A 17967-nucleotide genomic window follows, 5' to 3' on the forward strand; every position below is an offset into this window, starting at 1 on the left:
AACAAAAATTAAAACATGCCCTACAATCATCACCCAACTATTAAACACTCTCATAAACGTCTCATGATCACAAACAAGCCTTAAGAAATCAAAAAGCCCCAAAAATTAAAAAATATTTATAAAACTAATTTCAATATTTATAAAATTTATAACAAATATATAATTCATTTATAACTAATTACTTCATTTATAATTTATAAAATTTATAACAAATATATAATTTTAAAAATATAAATTATGTAAATATAACTAATCAAAATAAATTTATAACTAATATATAACTAAAGTTATATATATATATATAACTAATATATATAACTACTATATTAATTCTATAACTAACTAATATATATATACATATATATATATATATATAAAGTTAAAAAAAAAAAAAAAACTTACCGATCCACGGTCAGAGGGAGAGCGCGCGGCCAGAGAGAAGGGGAAGCGGCCAAGGACGGCGTCGGCGGGGAAGCGGCTACGGCATCGGCGGCGGAGCGGCGGAGTAGTGGCGGAGCGCGGCGGAGGAGCTGCAATCGGAGAGAGAGAGAGGTAAGGAGAGAGCTGTGAGGAGAGAGAGAACTGAGGAGAGAGAGAGACTTACCGGAGAGGACGACTTCGGCGTCGACGGCGTCGGCGGCACACGGCGGAGGACGGCACACGGCGGACGAACGGCGGGAGAGGCGAAACTGAGAGAAAACTCGATTTAGATCAAAGAAAAACGAAATGGGGAAACTGATTCGCGATCTGGTATTTAAAGACATTTAGCGACGATTAAGTCGTCGCTAAATGATTAAAATTCGTCGCTAAATCATTTCGTTGTAATTTAATGTGAGGGATTTTTCCCTCTTTAAAATTCGTCAAAATTCAAAAACATTTAGCGACGATATTATCGTCGCTAATTGTATAGCGACGACAAAAAAACATTTAGCGACGTTATTATCGTCGCTAATTATTTTCCCGGGAACTTAGCGACGACAAAAAAGAATTAGCGACGATAAATTCGTCGCTAATTATCTTTGCCGCCAAACTTTAATATTTTTGGCACCAAAAAATTAGCGACGATAAAATCGTCGCTAAAAGGGTGATTAGCGACGATTTATTAGCGACGATTAAGTCGTCGCTAATAGTTTCGTCGCTAAATGTGGTATTTCTTGTAGTGGGCGGAGCAAGGCGACGAGGTGACCATCGATGACATAGAGGAGACAACGATGCGCCTAGTTCTTAGGGAGCGTCGAGATATGGAAATTAGGATATGCCCCTAGATCCCTTGGGGATCTTTGCTCTACGTTCGAAGCTCGTGATGAAGCTGCGTCTAGTTCGTCTTCCCGCAGTCAGCGATCTGATTCAACGGTCGAGGAGTTACAGACTACAGTGCAGTCCCAACAAGCCATGATGGAGCATATGCAGCGATAGATCTGGGAGCTCACACAGAACATGAGATCGAGTCAACAGCCTCAGCTGTCGCCCACGACACCACAGCCTCAGACTATGCCGCCACTAGCTATAAGGGTTGATCAGACTACGCCATCTTCTATAGAGCACTAGCGAGATCATCCTAGCGGCAACGACAACAACGCAAGACAAAGCATAGGCGGAACAGGATAAAAAAATGAAAGATAAGTGGTTTTCCGGGCGCAAGAAGTAGTAGTAGTGTGTATTTGTTTAGCGAATAGAACATTATTTTTTTATGTTACTTTAAATAAAAATTTTGAATTTATAATATTTTCTATTGCGTTATAAATGATTTATTTCTATTTCGAATTACTATTCCGATTTATAGTATTATCAAATTTATTTTATTTATTGATATTTCAAAATATAAATAACATCCAAAACGCGAGAAAGGGCTTTGGATGCGACTAGTTGCATCCAATGACTTCTAGCGTTTTGGCGGGAAGGGGTAGTCGCATCCAAAAGTCTGAAATGATGCCAAATAACTTTTGGTGGAACAGACATGGATGCGACTAGTCGCAAATATGAGCAATAGCTTCGGACCAATGGTTGGACTTTGTCGCATCCAAATTGGCTTTTTGATGCGATTTTGGGGCCTTTGGATGCGACTTATGTCGCATCCAAAATTCCCTATTTGTCTTAGTGTTTGTCGTTCGAAGTTGAAGATTCAAATTGTCCTAGTGTTTCTAAAGGAAGGAAATTCAACATTCTTCAAATTTCGATTTAAAGATGAAACCGTTGAAATTAATTAGGACGCCATGAATCGATGGATTTAATGTAGATATGATTCATATGAACATTGATCATTGCAATTATGACTGTAAGAGCTATGTATAGTATAAGTATGCATAGGCAAGGAAGAAAGATGACATGTATTTTTCTCTTGAAATTTTCACTAAACTATATCCTTACTATAAATTTTAGTTAACTTTTACCTGCGAAATTACCAAAAGACATAAAATTAGGGGTTTAGTTTAGCCCCTAATATGCTTATCCATGAAATTCAATGGGTTCTATAAAAATCCTTCAAAACACTAAGACACATTGATTTTAACAAGATTCACTCTCAGTAAAAAATAAAAATAAAAAATAAAAAAAAATCACTCAACTATAAAGTGTTTTTTTTTTTTTTTTTTTTATACGAAGGAGGAGATCAAAAGAACAAGTGATTACTATTTTTGTTTTGCTAAATTACTGAAAATTACGTTTCAGATCTTTGTTGTGTCTACTTAAAACAAGAACAATTTACTTAAATTAAAAAGAGAATAAGAAAAGTGTGAATATCAAACAATAGGGAGGAGGAAAGAATTTGTCATAAAAAAATCATAAAAGCATGAATTTAATTACATTTATTTTATATGTGAAAACGAATTAGGTCACCATTTCCATTTCTCTCTTGGTGCTGAAGAGCTTTCTCCGACGTGTATGTTAAACGCATTGTGCCACCTAAATTCAGAAGCTTTTTTCATGCAGTACTTCATGTACTCTGATTTTTCAGACACTGAGCTGCGATACTCGTTGCACTTCTCCAAATCCCGTCCCAAACCGGCCATCTCTTTCCTCAACTTCTTCATCTTCTTCTTCAATTCAGCCATCTTCTTGTTAATTTCTTTGGGAACTTCTTCGACAAGCCGCTCGGATTGGAGACCCAAGAAAGCATCAACAAGGCTCTCCGCTTGCTCGATAGCGAATCCTATCTCGAAGCCTTGGTTCTTCACGAACCGCAAATGAAAAAACCATTCTCGTAGAAGATGTTTTGTGACGTCCTTCACAAGAGTCGCCCGCATCTTCTTTATTGTCCGACAAAGAACGAAAAGTACAAAGCTCTTCATCTCTTGTGATTTTACCGACCCGCGACTGATGATGTTATCAACGCCGTACTCGTTGATCAACGTGTCGAGTATGGTGGCCAACGTTCGAGGCACCGTGTAGCCCTTCACTTTGACCAACAGTAACCCTAAATCAGTGCCTTCCAGTTTTGATTCTCGGTATTCGTAGTGACGTTGAAACTCGTTGCAGTATTTTACGAACATATTGCTCGTAAAACTAGAGAGTTTCAAAATTTCGCTGAGATCATTGCTCAAATACTCTGTTTTCTCCATTGAGGGTTTTTCGGGGTTTTTCTTCGACCAGTTGACGTCCCAGTCGAAATGTCTTTCCAATTCTTTTTCTTCTTCTACGTTTACAATTTGATCAATTAGATCCTTCAACGTCATCGCGGCTGACTCGTATTCTCTTTCCTCTTCCTCTGCCGGACTCCAAGTAGCTTTTCCGAGGGCCATGAGCTTCACACCTTTTAGATCTCCATTTAGCACATTTACTATCTGGTCATCTCATTCAAAACACACAATAAGGATTCATTGAATTGAATCCTCTGAATAAGTGGAAATATTTAATGTATCAGTGATCTTTGAACTTGTCGAGTAAACCGAGAACCATTTCTTCATGGAAAATATCATTTATATCTCTTGAGTTTGTAGTAAAAAGCTACGTACCTTCATATCATGTGTTTTCATTTTATCACATTCATACCTTTAGTTGTCTGTTTATTGTTAAACTATCGCTATATATGTTAATGAAACAAATACATTCCCTAATCGATATTTTGATTGATTTTTAAGTGTTAAAATTACCAAAATCAGCATGATAAGGATAGATATTATTGTAATTGTTGAAAATTAATCCATTAATGGACCTTTTTAATAACTTTTGCTTGTAAATTTAGAAAGAAAAAATGGGCAATACATAAAATTACACATTACCATATTAACTTATATTTTAATAAGTTTGAGTCCATATATCTAATACGATACGATAATATCTATATTTATTATATCCATTTTAAATAAATTAGTACGCAAAAATCTATAAAAATGCTAATTAAGGGATACAGCTTTGACATTAACAAAATATAAGATTTAATTTAACTATAATCGAGACTATGATTCTTACAAACTTAAACATGTAAGGTATAAAGACGACACTTTAGGATCCAACGAATATGAATGGTACATTTCCTTCTCTTTTTTTTTTTTTTTTTTTCTTTCTACTTTTATTTATTTACATATACAGTCCCTCTATTAGCTTCTCATAATTCTAACATATAAAATTGCACATTCCAAAATTTTAGTTAGAAGCTGGAAAGATGTAACTTTAACTAAAATTATATAACATGACTTAAAAGAATTGCTCCATATCAAAAAATGCAACTACTTAACAAGTTCAGAGCCCATAATTAGTATCAGAAAAAGCGAATATATTAAATCAAAAGGATGTTTTATTACCTCTGATATTATGCAGTGTACGTGAGCACAATATTTACATTCCTTGCAATAGTACATCCGGATTCTCGGATCTCTATCGGTTTCACAGACGTCACAACAATACTCTCCGGAATCGTCTTCGACGAGCGAATCGAGAAGAAAGAGAGGGTGTATGTGACACTCGTGTTTGATGGAAGACGGCAATGGACCGCACAAAAAGTGGAGTTTGAAATCACAATCCAAACATTTAAATATTGATGATTTAGTCCGTTCAAACTCGGCGCATTCATTGTAGATTAGAGGTTGTCTGCAATAACCATCGTAGCCGTTACATTGGTTGTGACGACTGAGAAGTTTTGTATTCTCGATGAAGCAAAGAGCGTGTTCGTGATCTTCAATCTCAACGCCACGTCTAACTCTAGTGCAACACCTACGGCCAGGAGCGAAGCCAGAAATAAAATTTAGGGAGGAGGGCCCAATGGAAAAATCAAGTTTTATAAGGGTAACTGCAAAATTCAAGTGCAGATAAATCTAAATTTAAGAAAATAACTAAATTAAATTATATAGATATTATAAAACTGATAAATTATAAGGTTATAAAAAATAATATAAAGATTTGACACTATCGATATTTTTTTTACACCGTCTTTAAAGATTTTGACAATGTATACAAAGTATGTACATCTATATATAAGTTTATTGACATACTAAAAAAAACATAATATTGACACCGAGAACTTGCACATGTTTCAACTGCTTATATAGAAAATTTACAAGTTTCAACTGCTTATATAGAAAATTTTATGCAACTTATAATAAAATAAAAAATTACCTCCAGCACATACTAAACTTGCACTGTTGGCACTCGAAGCTGAAGTTGTATCGGCCATGTTTGTTCACTTCGCAGACACTGCACGTGAAGGATTCGGTGGTCGTGATGACCATGGAAAGAGTACCGTGGTGTGGGTGAAGAGAGTGTCCGGACAAAACTCCCATTGGAAACTCGACGCATGATTTATGCAGTAAGTATTTGCAGTGAGAGCATTGGTAAATCAGGTCGCCGGGGAATAATCTCGACTCACAAGCAAAGCACTCCGCTTCTTCTCGGTTTAGGACATCAGAGGCCTTGACGAGAAAAAGTGGGTGTGGGTGGCTAAAATATTGAACGCTTCTTCTTCGCCGCTCTTCTTCTTCTCCGGCCACTTCTGAGATTTTCGATGGCATGATCGCGCATTCCACGTCCATTTCGAAAGCGCATTGTTCGCATTCGCACCTGTAGAACGGGGAATCTTTGAAGTCTTTGTAACACGAGTGGCACCACGTGGACACTTCGGAATACAAGAAGAGAGGATGGGAGTGAAAAGAGTGGTCCATTTGATGAGGCAAATCTCCGCATGATTTGTGGACGTAGTATTTGCAGATATCGCATGCGTAGAAAGGAGGGGTTATGGAATTGGTGCATAATTTGCATTTTACTATTTTTTTTCCGACTAGATTTACGTCGCTTCTCAAGGATAATGAATGCTCGTGGGGATCGAATTTCGAACCGGTTGAACCACCTGCACATTAATTTTAAACATTAGAATATATATATTTATATATATATATATATATATATATATATATATATATATATATTTTTGGGTTATTAGGGCATTACCCAATAATTCACTTTTCTTTTAAAAATAGTCAAAGTTTCATTTTATTAATAAAATAATTAACAGGGCTCGCAGTAAATTAATTAAATAAAAAATTAATCAAAGAGTAAATTAAATTTACTCTGTAGTTAATTAATTTACTGCATGTCTGGTGGACTATTTTTTTAATAATATGAAATTTTGTTTATTATTTTAAAATAAACTAAGAAATTGGCTAATTATAGCAAATTCTTCTATATTTTCTTTATTACTAATCGTATATGCTTAAATATTGTTAAAAAAAAAAGCCATTACCCACTAATTTATTAGATCTCAAAATCTGACCCATCTTTTGAAAAATAAATTGGAAAATAATCAACTTAATTTTTAACTCAAATAAATTTACTAAGATAATGATTGATAAGTTTCAGAAAATTCAATATTTTTGAAACAAAAATTGAAAATAAGATAATAAAAGTAGAAAAAAAAATCAAACGTAAATAAAGAACAAATATTTGTTGCAACTAGTTAATCCTCTACATCTTTTTATGAATCTAGCCAAAGTTTTATTTTATTTGAGAAATAGCCCACTAAACTGAAATTAATTAAACTAATTGAACAATTAATTTAATTAACTGAATAAATAATTTAATTAACTTCGATCTGGTGTATTATTTACTTAATAAAATGAAATTTTGGCTATATTTTAAAAAGATGGTGCACTATTGGGTTACTGCCTTAATTGCTCCAACAAAAAAAATTAAAATTACATATTAAAAAACAAATATGTATCATCTGAGTATTAGTCAAATCTATACCCTCAATTTTCAATAATATCATACATATCCCAGAGATTTATTGATTATTAATATATCATCTCTTATTGTTATATTTTATTAAAAAAAAAATATAACGGATTAGGCTATTTAGCGAACATTTTAAATATAGTCAGTGAATTTGACGTGGCAAAGTTAAGATATTTTGAACAGTTGTATACCTTTAATTTTTAACAACGTGGGCAATTGATCAAAATTGAAGTTTGTATGTGGTTAATTAGGTACAAAACCCAATTTTATATATTTTGTGCTCATCTTTTAAATGACTTTGTTCAAAATAGAACTGATTTCGATAAAAAAAAAAAAAAAAAAAAAAAAAAAAAAAAAAAAAAAAAAGAAATAGAAAAAAAAATGTGAATTAGATGTTTGTGCACGAGGGTATTTGTGCCATTTAAAAAATTTACTAATGAAAGAGTAAAACAAAAACTACGATGAAGGGATCTATTCGAGTCATTAAAAAAATCAATGGATAACTAAGTACTAAATAGACTTACAATAATATGATATTACAAATTTAAAAGTAGAAATGTAGTATTTGACTAAAACATGAAGGAAAATACTGATATTTTCACTTCTATGAATCAAGAATCAGTATTTACAAAAAAAAAAAAAAAAATAATGATAAAGAATTACAAGAAACGCTGACCAAGAAACTACACATTAATTAATAGTTATAGTAATTAATAAATAAATAAAAGCCACACATTAATTGGATATCAACACCGAAATCCGGAAAATAAATTGTGTTAAGAAAAATCAGCAAATCGTATATTTTATTCTAATACGTGTGTAATCTTTCAGTGTATAACCTACAGACACTGTATATTAAGCCAGCAATTAAGGGAGACAATAGTATGTGAACCTCAAGAGCGCAATATTAAAGTAATAATAAAAAGCATACGAGAAAGTTCTTACTGTTGCCCATAGCGTCACAATAAGAATGTCGAAACCAGAGAGAGAGAGATCGAGAGATCTCTATCAAAACGTAAGCGAATTTGACAGTTTTGTAGGCATTAAAAAAAATCTTATGTATAATATCAGAATGTAAAATGGCGATAAATGTGGAAAAACACAGAAGAGTAATTAAGTTATAAAAGAAGGCGATTACAAAGAAAGAGAGAGAGAGAGAGAGAGAGAGAGAGAGAGAATTTTGTTCCACGTTTGGAATATTACACATTTATTATATTATATTATATATATATATATAAAATTTTGTTCCACGTTTGGAATATTACACATTTACTATATTAGATTTTACATAACTTCTAATTGGAGAAATATATATTCATCTTTTACATAATGTCTGATTGGAGAAAAGTATCATGGCTCTCTCTCTCTCTCTCTCTCTCTCTCTCTCTCTCTCTCTCTCTCTCTCTCTCAAAGCTGGCTCAATAATTTGGGGCCAAAAATAAAATATGAGGCTTTAAATAATAATTTATTTTATTATGACTAAAATTTAGTTATGTTTGAGACATTAAAAGTTATAAACCATATCAAATTAATTAGGAAAAACCATATCAAATTAATTAGGAAAAAACAAGCATCTACAGAAACAATTATAAACCATATCAAATTAATTAGGAAAAAAAGCATTTGTTTAGAGTTTAGATTTGTGAGGATAGGACTCAATATAATATTTCCATTTAAATACCATTTAATGCAGGCAATTTATGGAAACTTGATATCGAATGAACCATCCCAATACTCATCTTTATATGGGTCCAATAGATATATAACCATATTTAGTTTAATGATTTGCTATTTAACCAATTTTTAGTAAATATTTGGTAAATAATCAATCATTATATAATCAATTGTAAATAGTTGTAAATAATAGTGTAAATAGTTGCAACCGTAATAAAAGTTGACTATTTATCAAAAATTTGATAAATAGCAATCTAAAAATGTAAATATGAATAATTTGCTAATGATTTGTATTTATATTAAGTAAATATTACCTGAATTTTGATAATGGACCACATGCCATTATAAACTTGATAGCATAAACCATGCCAAAATGTCATAAAACAAGCAACCTATTGGCGAAATGGCATTGTGTCCCTACTTTGAGAATGTGAAGCTTTTATATCTCTTCCATCTTTGATGAAAGATTAAATTAAATTTATTCCTTAGTTCATTAATTTACTGCATGCTTGGTGCATTATTTTCTTAATCATATGAATTTTTTTTTTTATAATTTTGAAATAAGTTAAGAAATTGACTAGTTGCAACAAATTCTTATACATTTTTTTATTACTAATCGTATATGCTTAAATATATTGTTATAAAAAAGAGCCATTTATGCTTGTACCCACTAATTTATTAGATCTTGTAATCTTACCCATCATTTGAAAAAACAAATTGGAAAATAATCAGCTTAATTTTTAACTCAATAAATTTACTAAGATCATGATTGATAAGTTTGAGAAATTCAATATTTTTGAAACAAAAATTAAAAATAAGATAATAAAAGTAGAAAAAAAGTCAAACAAAGATCAAGTATTTATTGCAACTAGTCAATCCTTTAGGGTCTGCTTGCTTCTTAACTTGAAAACTGTTTTTGATTTTTTTAGCTTGAACAGTTTTATGAAAAAAAAAAACTGAATTCACTGTTTGTTTAATGATTCTTTTAATATAACTCAAAAAGTTTTCAAACTGTTTTCTGTTTTAATGAAGAAAATCAGAAAACAGTTTTTAGGTGTTTTCCAATTTTTTCACTTAACCTTTTAATTTTTTTTTTAAATATCTGCTGTTGACATCTTCTTCTCTCCTATCAACATCATTTCATTTTCCTCACTTTTGATTATCGAATTTGTTTTCGTTCCTTGAAAAACTTAAGTTACAATTATGGCAAACTGTACGTTTTTTAATGATTTAAGTCCAAGTTTTATTTTATTAGGGAAGTAGCCAACCAAACCGAAATTAATTAAACTAATTGAACAATTAATTTAATTAACTGAATAAATAATTTAATTAACTTCAGTCTGGTGAACTATTTTCTTAATAAAATGAAACCTTGGCTATTTTTTAAAAATATGGTAGACTATCGGACTACTGACCTAATTACCCCAAAAAAAAAAAAAACTAAATTACATATTAAAAAACAACTATGTATCATCTGAATATTAGTAAAATCTATACCCTCAATTTTCAATAATATCATGCATATCCCGGAGATTATTGTTTATTACTTAATCTTCTCTTATTGTTATATTTTATAGAAATATATAACAGACTAAGCTACTTTAAACGTTAAAATTGTTATTTAGCGAACGTTTCAAATATGTTTTAAATAGTCACTGAATTCGACGTGACAAAGTTAAAAGTAGAAATGTAGTATTTGATTGAAGGAAAACTGATATCTTCATATCTAAGAATCAAGAATAAGTACTTTAAAAAATAAAATAAAAAATAATAATCAAGAATCAGAAGAAATGCTGACCAAGAAACTACACATTAATTAGCGAACGTTTCAAATATGTTTTATATATAGTCACTAAATTTGACATGACAAAGTTAAAAGCAGAAATGTAGTATTTGAATGAAGGAAAATACTGATATCTTCATATCTAAGAATCAAGAATCAGTACTTTAAAAAAAATAATCAAGAATCAGAAGAAACGCTGACCAAGAAACTACACATTAATTAATAGTTATACTCATAAATAAATAAATAAAAACCACACATTAATTGGATATCATCATCGAAATCCGGAAAATAAAGTGTTAAGAAAAATCATACTTTCTTCTAATACGTGCGTAATCTTTCAGTGTATAACCTACATACAGTGTATATTAAGCCAGCAATTAAGGGAGACAATAGTATATGAACCTCAAGAGCGCAATATTAAAGTAATAATAAAAAGCATACGAGAAAGTTCTTATTGTTGCCCATAGCGTCACAAAAAGAATGTCGAAACCAGAGAGAGATCTTTATCAAAACGTAAGCGAATTGGATAGTTTTGTACGCACAAGCAAAAAAATCTTGTATATATTATGAAAATGTAAAATGACGATAGATGTGGAAAAACACAGAAGATTAATTAAGTTATAAAAGAAGAGGATTACAAAAAAAGAGAGAGAAACTTTTGTTCCACGTTTGGAATATTAGTCATATATTATATATTATATTATATTATATTATATATATTCAGCTTTTACATATCGTCTGATTGGAGAAAAGTATCATGGCTCTCTCTCTCTCTCTCTCTTTCTCTCTCTCTCTCTCTCTCTCTCTCAAAGCTGGTTCAATAATTTGGAGCCAAAAATAAAATATGAGGCTTTAAATAATAATTCATTTTATTATGACTAAAATTTAGTTGAGTTTGAGACATTAAAAGTTATAAAACATATCAAATTAATTAGGAAAAAAAAACAAGCAACTACAGAAACAATTATAAACCATATCAAATTAATTAGGAAAAAAAAAGCTTACCGTGTTTAGAGTTTAGATTTGTAAGGGTAGGACTCAATATAATATTTCCATTTAAATACCATTTAAGCTAGGCAATTTATGTAAACTTGATATTGAATGAACCATGCCAATACTCCTCATCTTTATATGGGTCCAGCAGATATATAACCATATTTAGTTGTATGATTTGCTATTTCACCAATCTTTAGTAAATATTTGGTAAATAGTCAATTTTTATATAATCAGTTGTAAATAGTTATAAATAATTGTGTAAATAGTTGTAGCCGTAATAAAAGTTGACTATTTATCAAAAGTTTGCTAAATAGCAATCCAAAAGTATAAATATGTCTAATTTGCTAATTATTTGTGTTTATATTAAGTAAATATTACCTGAATTTTGATAATGGACCACATGCCATTATAAATTTGATAACATAAACCATGCCAAAATGTCGTAAAACAAGCAACTTATTGGCGAAATGGCATTGTGTATCCCTACTTTTAGAATGTGAAAGCTTTTATGTCTCTTCCATCTTTTCTTCTAAAAAATCTTCCACATTTGCATAAAATTTTACACTAAAAAGAGACATTGATTTGAAATCACATGTGGGATGAGGTATTGATGACTACCGCTAAAATAAAGAAGGAAACATTGACAAAGACAAAATTATATAATTTAAATTAATAATAAAAAAAAAAGAGATATAAAAGAAATAGTGTACTCAACATATGTATCAATTATATTTTTGGCCCCTCATCTTTGACCACTTTAACAAGTTGAACTCTCGTTAAAAAAAACTGCCGTTTTGGTTCTTTATGATAGTTAAATTTTCATTTACAACCCTTCTGTTATTTTTGATGTCAAAATAAGCGAAAAATGATCATGTGTTTGTCACGCGTTAATTTAAAGAAGGGTATTACAGTAAACTAACATTATATTAAAAAAAATTAAAGCCATCTCTCTCTCTCACTCTCTCCTCCTCCTTCAACATCACCTCTATCTCCGAAGTCCGAACACACAAAAAATTGAAAACAGAGTATATGATTTCTTTTTTCTCGTTTCATATCTTCTTTGTTCCGACATTTGTATACGTCTTCCGATCTTCATTTTATTTCTCTTTCGGGTCAACAAACAAGCTTCAATTTGAACAACAAATCAACAAATATCAAAACCCCCAAATTTGATCTCAATTTTTTTCTCAAGAAGATAAGAATTTAGAGGAAAGAACGAGAAGAAACGAAAAGAAAAGATCGACTTCGGCACCGTCGCGTCGAGTCGGCGGTGGGGAATCCCACGACCTCCGCCATCTTCGCCTGCTCCTCCGGCATCGCCGAGTTGTGCCGCCGCGGAAACGTGTCGCTCGACTTCAGAGCCTCCACGGAGATCGACCAGAATCCATGACCGGCATCGCTAGGGTTTTTGTTTGGGTTGTTGTATCGGCTGAGGGGATTCGATCTCGGGGAGGTGTAAGGGGAGAGAGACGAGACGTAGCGCTGAAAGCTAGGGTTTTTGTTTGGGTTGGTTCGAAGAGCTCAAAGCTCTCTGTTCGTTTCTTCTTGTTCTTGGTCTACAAATCACGAATCGATGTCGTGGTGGTGCCCGTCAAACAAAATAAGAGAGACCTAGACTACTTCCAGGCTGTATTCCTCGCGTACGAAAACAAAATCATGCTGTATTCCTCGCGGGGCGTGAAAGTGAAGCCCGGGATCTGGAAGTTGAGAAACTTGCAGAAACTGATGACGGTTGAAGAACACGACATGGGCATCAACTTTCCGTTCTCCTATCGTTTCATATCTCTTTATCTCAGTGTTTTTTTTTGTTTTTGGGAAACTTCTTCTAAATTAGTTGTTTATGGAGAGAAATAAAAATACAGAATGTTCATTGTATTACTCAAGCAAGACCGCAAGTTGCACTGTAAAAATAAACCAGCTATAAACTTTACAGTGGTTTTTCACTCGCGAGCTTGAATAAAGAGATTCAATAGACATCGATAAAGGGAAGTGGCTCTCACTAGAGTTTGTGGGTTTATGTTATAATCGGAATTCGACACTTATTGATCTTGGGACATGTAGTCACTGCTGAACTCTTCCTTTTTTTTTATTTAACAAAACTTAAAATTAAAAACAAATAATTTGTATAGATGAGAAGGTATTTTAATAACTTTACTATTTTTATTCGACACGTAAGCATTTTCTGTCTATTTTGACACTAAAAGTAACAGAAGGATTATAATTGAAAATTTGATTATCATAAAGAATCAAAATTGTAGTTTTTTTAATGAAAGTTCAACATGTTAAAGTGGTCAAAGACGAGGGGCCAAAAATGTCATTAATTCTTTTTTTAATTTTTTATATCTCTTGATAGTTTTTTTTCATCTTGACCTCAATATGATAAAATAATTTGAAACATGTATACATTGTAAAATAAGATATTCTTGGAATATAATGAGATATTACAAGAATATGAATGATATTGTAGGTATTAACAAAAAAATGAAGTATCGTGATTAATATTAAAAAACATAATAATAATAAATAAAAAAAACTCTGAATTGGGCCTAGAGGGCCTTGGGCAACTGCCCCTCTCGCCCCACCATTGACCCGGGCCTGTGGCCTAGTCTACTCTATCGATCTTAGCCTAGAAAGAATGTCCTCTTATATAAAAAAATAAATTCGAAATTTGTCATAAGTAAGTTTTTTATCTGTGACATAAAGGTTATTTAATATAATTTTAAACAACAAAAACCACCTAACAAAAAAAAGTTAAGATACTCTCAAACATTTAGTTTGAGTGGTACTACTTGTCTATGAGATCTGCTCTTGCGTTAGAACCTGAGTTTAAAACCCCGCAAACGCAATTTGCAAATTCTTTATAATCTGAGCTTAAAATCTTCCATGTAATCAAATATACAAAATATAAATGGAAAAAAAAAATGAAAAGAAGAAGAAGAAGTATAACTATCAATAAATCTGAATACGACTATGAGGCAATTGCAATTAAACCTGAAAGTTCTGAGATAAAGAATTCAGATCGGAGGAAAAAATTAAGAAAATATGTAACAAACTGAGTAACAGATCTACATCTCATACATAACAAAGTTAATTATCTTTGTGCATGCAAGCGAATAGCAATAGCAACGAATATGCTCTTCAAAAGTTACAAAAAACCTTAAAATTCATTTGTATTCCGGAAATCTGCTATATGAAGATAAATTAATTGTGGATGTAAGCATTACACATAAATATTTCCGGATGAACAATGTCTACACAGTAAGTGCCCCAAACGTACAAATTTTTCAATAAAAAAAAAAAAAAAAAAAAAAAACCCTGGAGTGGAAGAACCTTTAACATGCACAACACTTGGGATAACTTCAAGACAATTCATTAACAACTTGCAAAAGTAAACTCAGCTATAGCTAAACAAAGAAAGAGCTTAATCTAAGCCCAAACAACCTCAAATACAAGACAACCAACCCGGCCAATCTTTTCGGGGAATCGACGATGACGGGGTTTGGCCATGTGGTTTCGGCAAACATGCAAGACCATCCTCCCAATTCAGCTCGGAAGCTTTGTTTAAGCAATACTTCATGTACTCTGATTTCTCAGACGACCCAGTGTATTCCTCGCACATCTCCAACTTCCGCTCTAACTCTACAATCTTTCTTTTCAGCTCCGTCGGGATTTCTCTCTCCAGTCTATGCACTTGAAAACCAAGGAAAGCGTCCACAAGGCTCTCGAACTGCCTATGAGCAAACCCTATCTCAACCAGCTTGGACGTCAAGAACACCAGATGATAAAGCCATTCTTGAAGAAGCTCTTTGGTTATGTCCTTCACCATAGTACAACTCATTCTTTTCACCACTAGACATAGAATGAAGAATACGAAGCTGTGCATTTCTACTGAGCAGCACTGAAAATTTGTACGTATCTCTCCGTACTCATGGAACAATGTTTTGAGCACATCGGCCAAGGAACGAGGAATGAAGTAACCTTTGACTTTGACCAACTTCAACCCCAAATAGTTAGACCACATTGGCCTAGGAGCGAGTAGTGAGTGTCCCAGCTTGTTAATGAAATCGACGTGTTCCTGCTGTGTGAAGCGAGAGAGCCTTATAGTGTCATCGATCTCTTTATCGCTCAAAAGCCACGATGATTTTCCTTTGTCGTTAGATGATGTAGTCGATTCCCCGAAAAGATCGATCTCTTTAGCTCAGAAGAATCGATAAAATAGCCCTTCTCATACCAAGGTAACTTGTCTAGTAGATCCTTCAATGTCAGCGTCGTCGATTCTTCATCCTCGCAATTTATGTGGCCCCAAGTTTCTTTCCCGAGTGCCTTGAGCTTAACACCTTCAAGCTCCACCGGTAACGCACTTGAAATCTTACAAGATAGAAACACAATGAGTACGTTTGGAAACATTTTTTAAATGTTAACTAATGTCTAAAATTAGGTACATACGAACTCTAAAAAAATATTTTTTCCCTCTCTCTCTCTCTCTACACACTCAATTATATGACTATACCTTGAGTTAGTTAAATGCCACATAAAAACATATCAGAGTTTTATTAAAATACCATGTTTTCAAATCCTTATGTTATATATATTTTTCCTATAGAAAGCCTTTATTAAAATATTAGTTTTAATATTCCGTCCACATTTATATAATCATTAACTAAAAAGCGTATCAAACTTATTTCAAAAGCACAAAAATATAGAATTAACACAATATATGATTGATCGCATTCTTGCTAATTACCTTAAATTTATAAAATGCATGAAATGAAAGCATCTGAATCACCTTGGAAATTACGCAGTGTACATGAGCAAAATATTTGCACTCTTCGCAGTGATATACGCGAATCCTCGGATCTCTTTCGGTCTCGCAAGCATCACAGTAATACTCTCCAGAGTCATCTTTGAGCGAGTCATGAAGTGTGAGAGGGTGTATATGACACTCATGCTTTATTGTTGACGGCAAAGGACCACAAAGCAAGTGGAATTTGAAATCGCAATGCACGCATTTCAGTATAGACGACACAATACCGCGTTTGAACTCCTTCAATATATCAGCGTCCCCGATAACATCAGATCGACTACAATAAGCATCGCAGCCATTGCACCGATCGATATCGTCCTCTACGCCTAGGGTTCTCTCGACGAAGAAAAGCTCGTGTTGATCGTGATCTTCGCAGGCAATGCTTCTCTTCACATTGATGTGGCATTTCCAACACAACTGAAAATCGCACATATCGCACTGCAGCTTGAAGTTGCACCGGCTTTTCTTTGTCATCTCGCAGACACTGCAGACGAATCTCCGTCCGGTGGCAACTAGCGAAAGGCCGTGGTCGTTGCCGTCGCGAGGGTGAAGAAGATGTACCGGCGTTTTCAGTGGAAACTCGGCGCACCATTTATGCAAAAAATAGTCACAGTGAGCGCAACCATAACCCGAACCCGAGAACATGGACTCACAAGCCACGCATTTCACTTCCTCACGTTCCACGAAAATATGAGACAGAGGATGTGGATGGCTCAAGTGTTGGAGGCAATGCAGAGACGACGATTGTGACGTTGTCATTGTTGCACATTCGACGTCCATTTTGAATCCATCGCGGATTATGTCATTGTATTAGCATTGTTTACATATGTAAAATCGAGAATCTTTGAAGTCTTTGAGACAAGAGTTGCACCACGTGGATATGCCAGCGTACAATTCCAGGCAGTGAGGATGAAAAGAGTGGCGAATCTGAGAACGAAATTCTCCATTGTTGCAAACTTCCCAGTAATTTTCATCCCTCTCTTTATTATTCAAAATTCTCAAGCTGGAACCTGACATTTTGAACCAAAATCAGATTCATTCATTAATTACATATAGGTAGTTTAAAAGAAATAAATAAAATTAGGTAAATAGTCAATTAAAACGTTTGGAATTACTATATAGTCAACGGTTCGTAAATCTTAGGTAAATAGCTATAAAGATAACGTAGCTTAATAAATGGAAGTGACTATTTATCTAAGATTTAGGTCTGAAAATAGATGAAAGTGGCTATTTACCTAAAATTTATGAAATGTTGACTATATAGCAATGTCAAACTATAAATGTGGTCATTTACCTGATAGACCCTTAAAATAATGTATATAAAAAAGTGGATGTTTGGATTCTAATGAACAGAAAGAAAGAACAAAAAATTAGGTAAATAACCAATTAAAACGTTTGTAATTGCTATATAACTAACGTTTCGTCAATCTTAGGTAAATAGCCATAAATGACATGTTCTAATAAATGAAAATAGTTATTTACCTAAGATTTACGTCTGTAAATATATGAAAATAACTATATATATATATATATATAAAATTTACGA

General features: G+C 32.8%; 2 protein-coding genes across 2 annotated transcripts; both read right to left on the reverse strand.

Moving 5' to 3' along the window:
- Positions 1-2750: 2750 nt before the first annotated feature.
- LOC149392962 (uncharacterized) lies at positions 2751-8332 on the reverse strand. Its single transcript, XM_089616535.1, has 4 exons — positions 8107-8332; positions 5551-6277; positions 4740-5148; positions 2751-3779 (listed from the first exon to the last, which is right to left on the reverse strand). The coding sequence occupies exons 1-4, from the start codon at positions 8114-8116 to the stop codon at positions 2832-2834; spliced, it is 2094 nt and encodes a 697-aa protein (XP_089472661.1). The 5' UTR covers positions 8117-8332; the 3' UTR covers positions 2751-2831.
- Positions 8333-14811: 6479 nt separating this feature from the next.
- Positions 14812-17180, reverse strand: LOC149392963 (uncharacterized). The gene is made up of 3 exons (XM_089617874.1): positions 16404-17180; positions 15821-15985; positions 14812-15785 (listed from the first exon to the last, which is right to left on the reverse strand). The coding sequence occupies exons 1-3, from the start codon at positions 17178-17180 to the stop codon at positions 15060-15062; spliced, it is 1668 nt and encodes a 555-aa protein (XP_089474000.1). The 3' UTR covers positions 14812-15059.
- Between the last annotated feature and the right edge of the window lie 787 nt (positions 17181-17967).

Source organism: Urtica dioica, chromosome 6 (genome assembly GCF_054948205.1).
Source record: "Urtica dioica subsp. dioica isolate 48M chromosome 6, U.dioica_male_clone48M_v1_H2, whole genome shotgun sequence".
Classification (NCBI taxonomy): domain Eukaryota; kingdom Viridiplantae; phylum Streptophyta; class Magnoliopsida; order Rosales; family Urticaceae; genus Urtica; species Urtica dioica.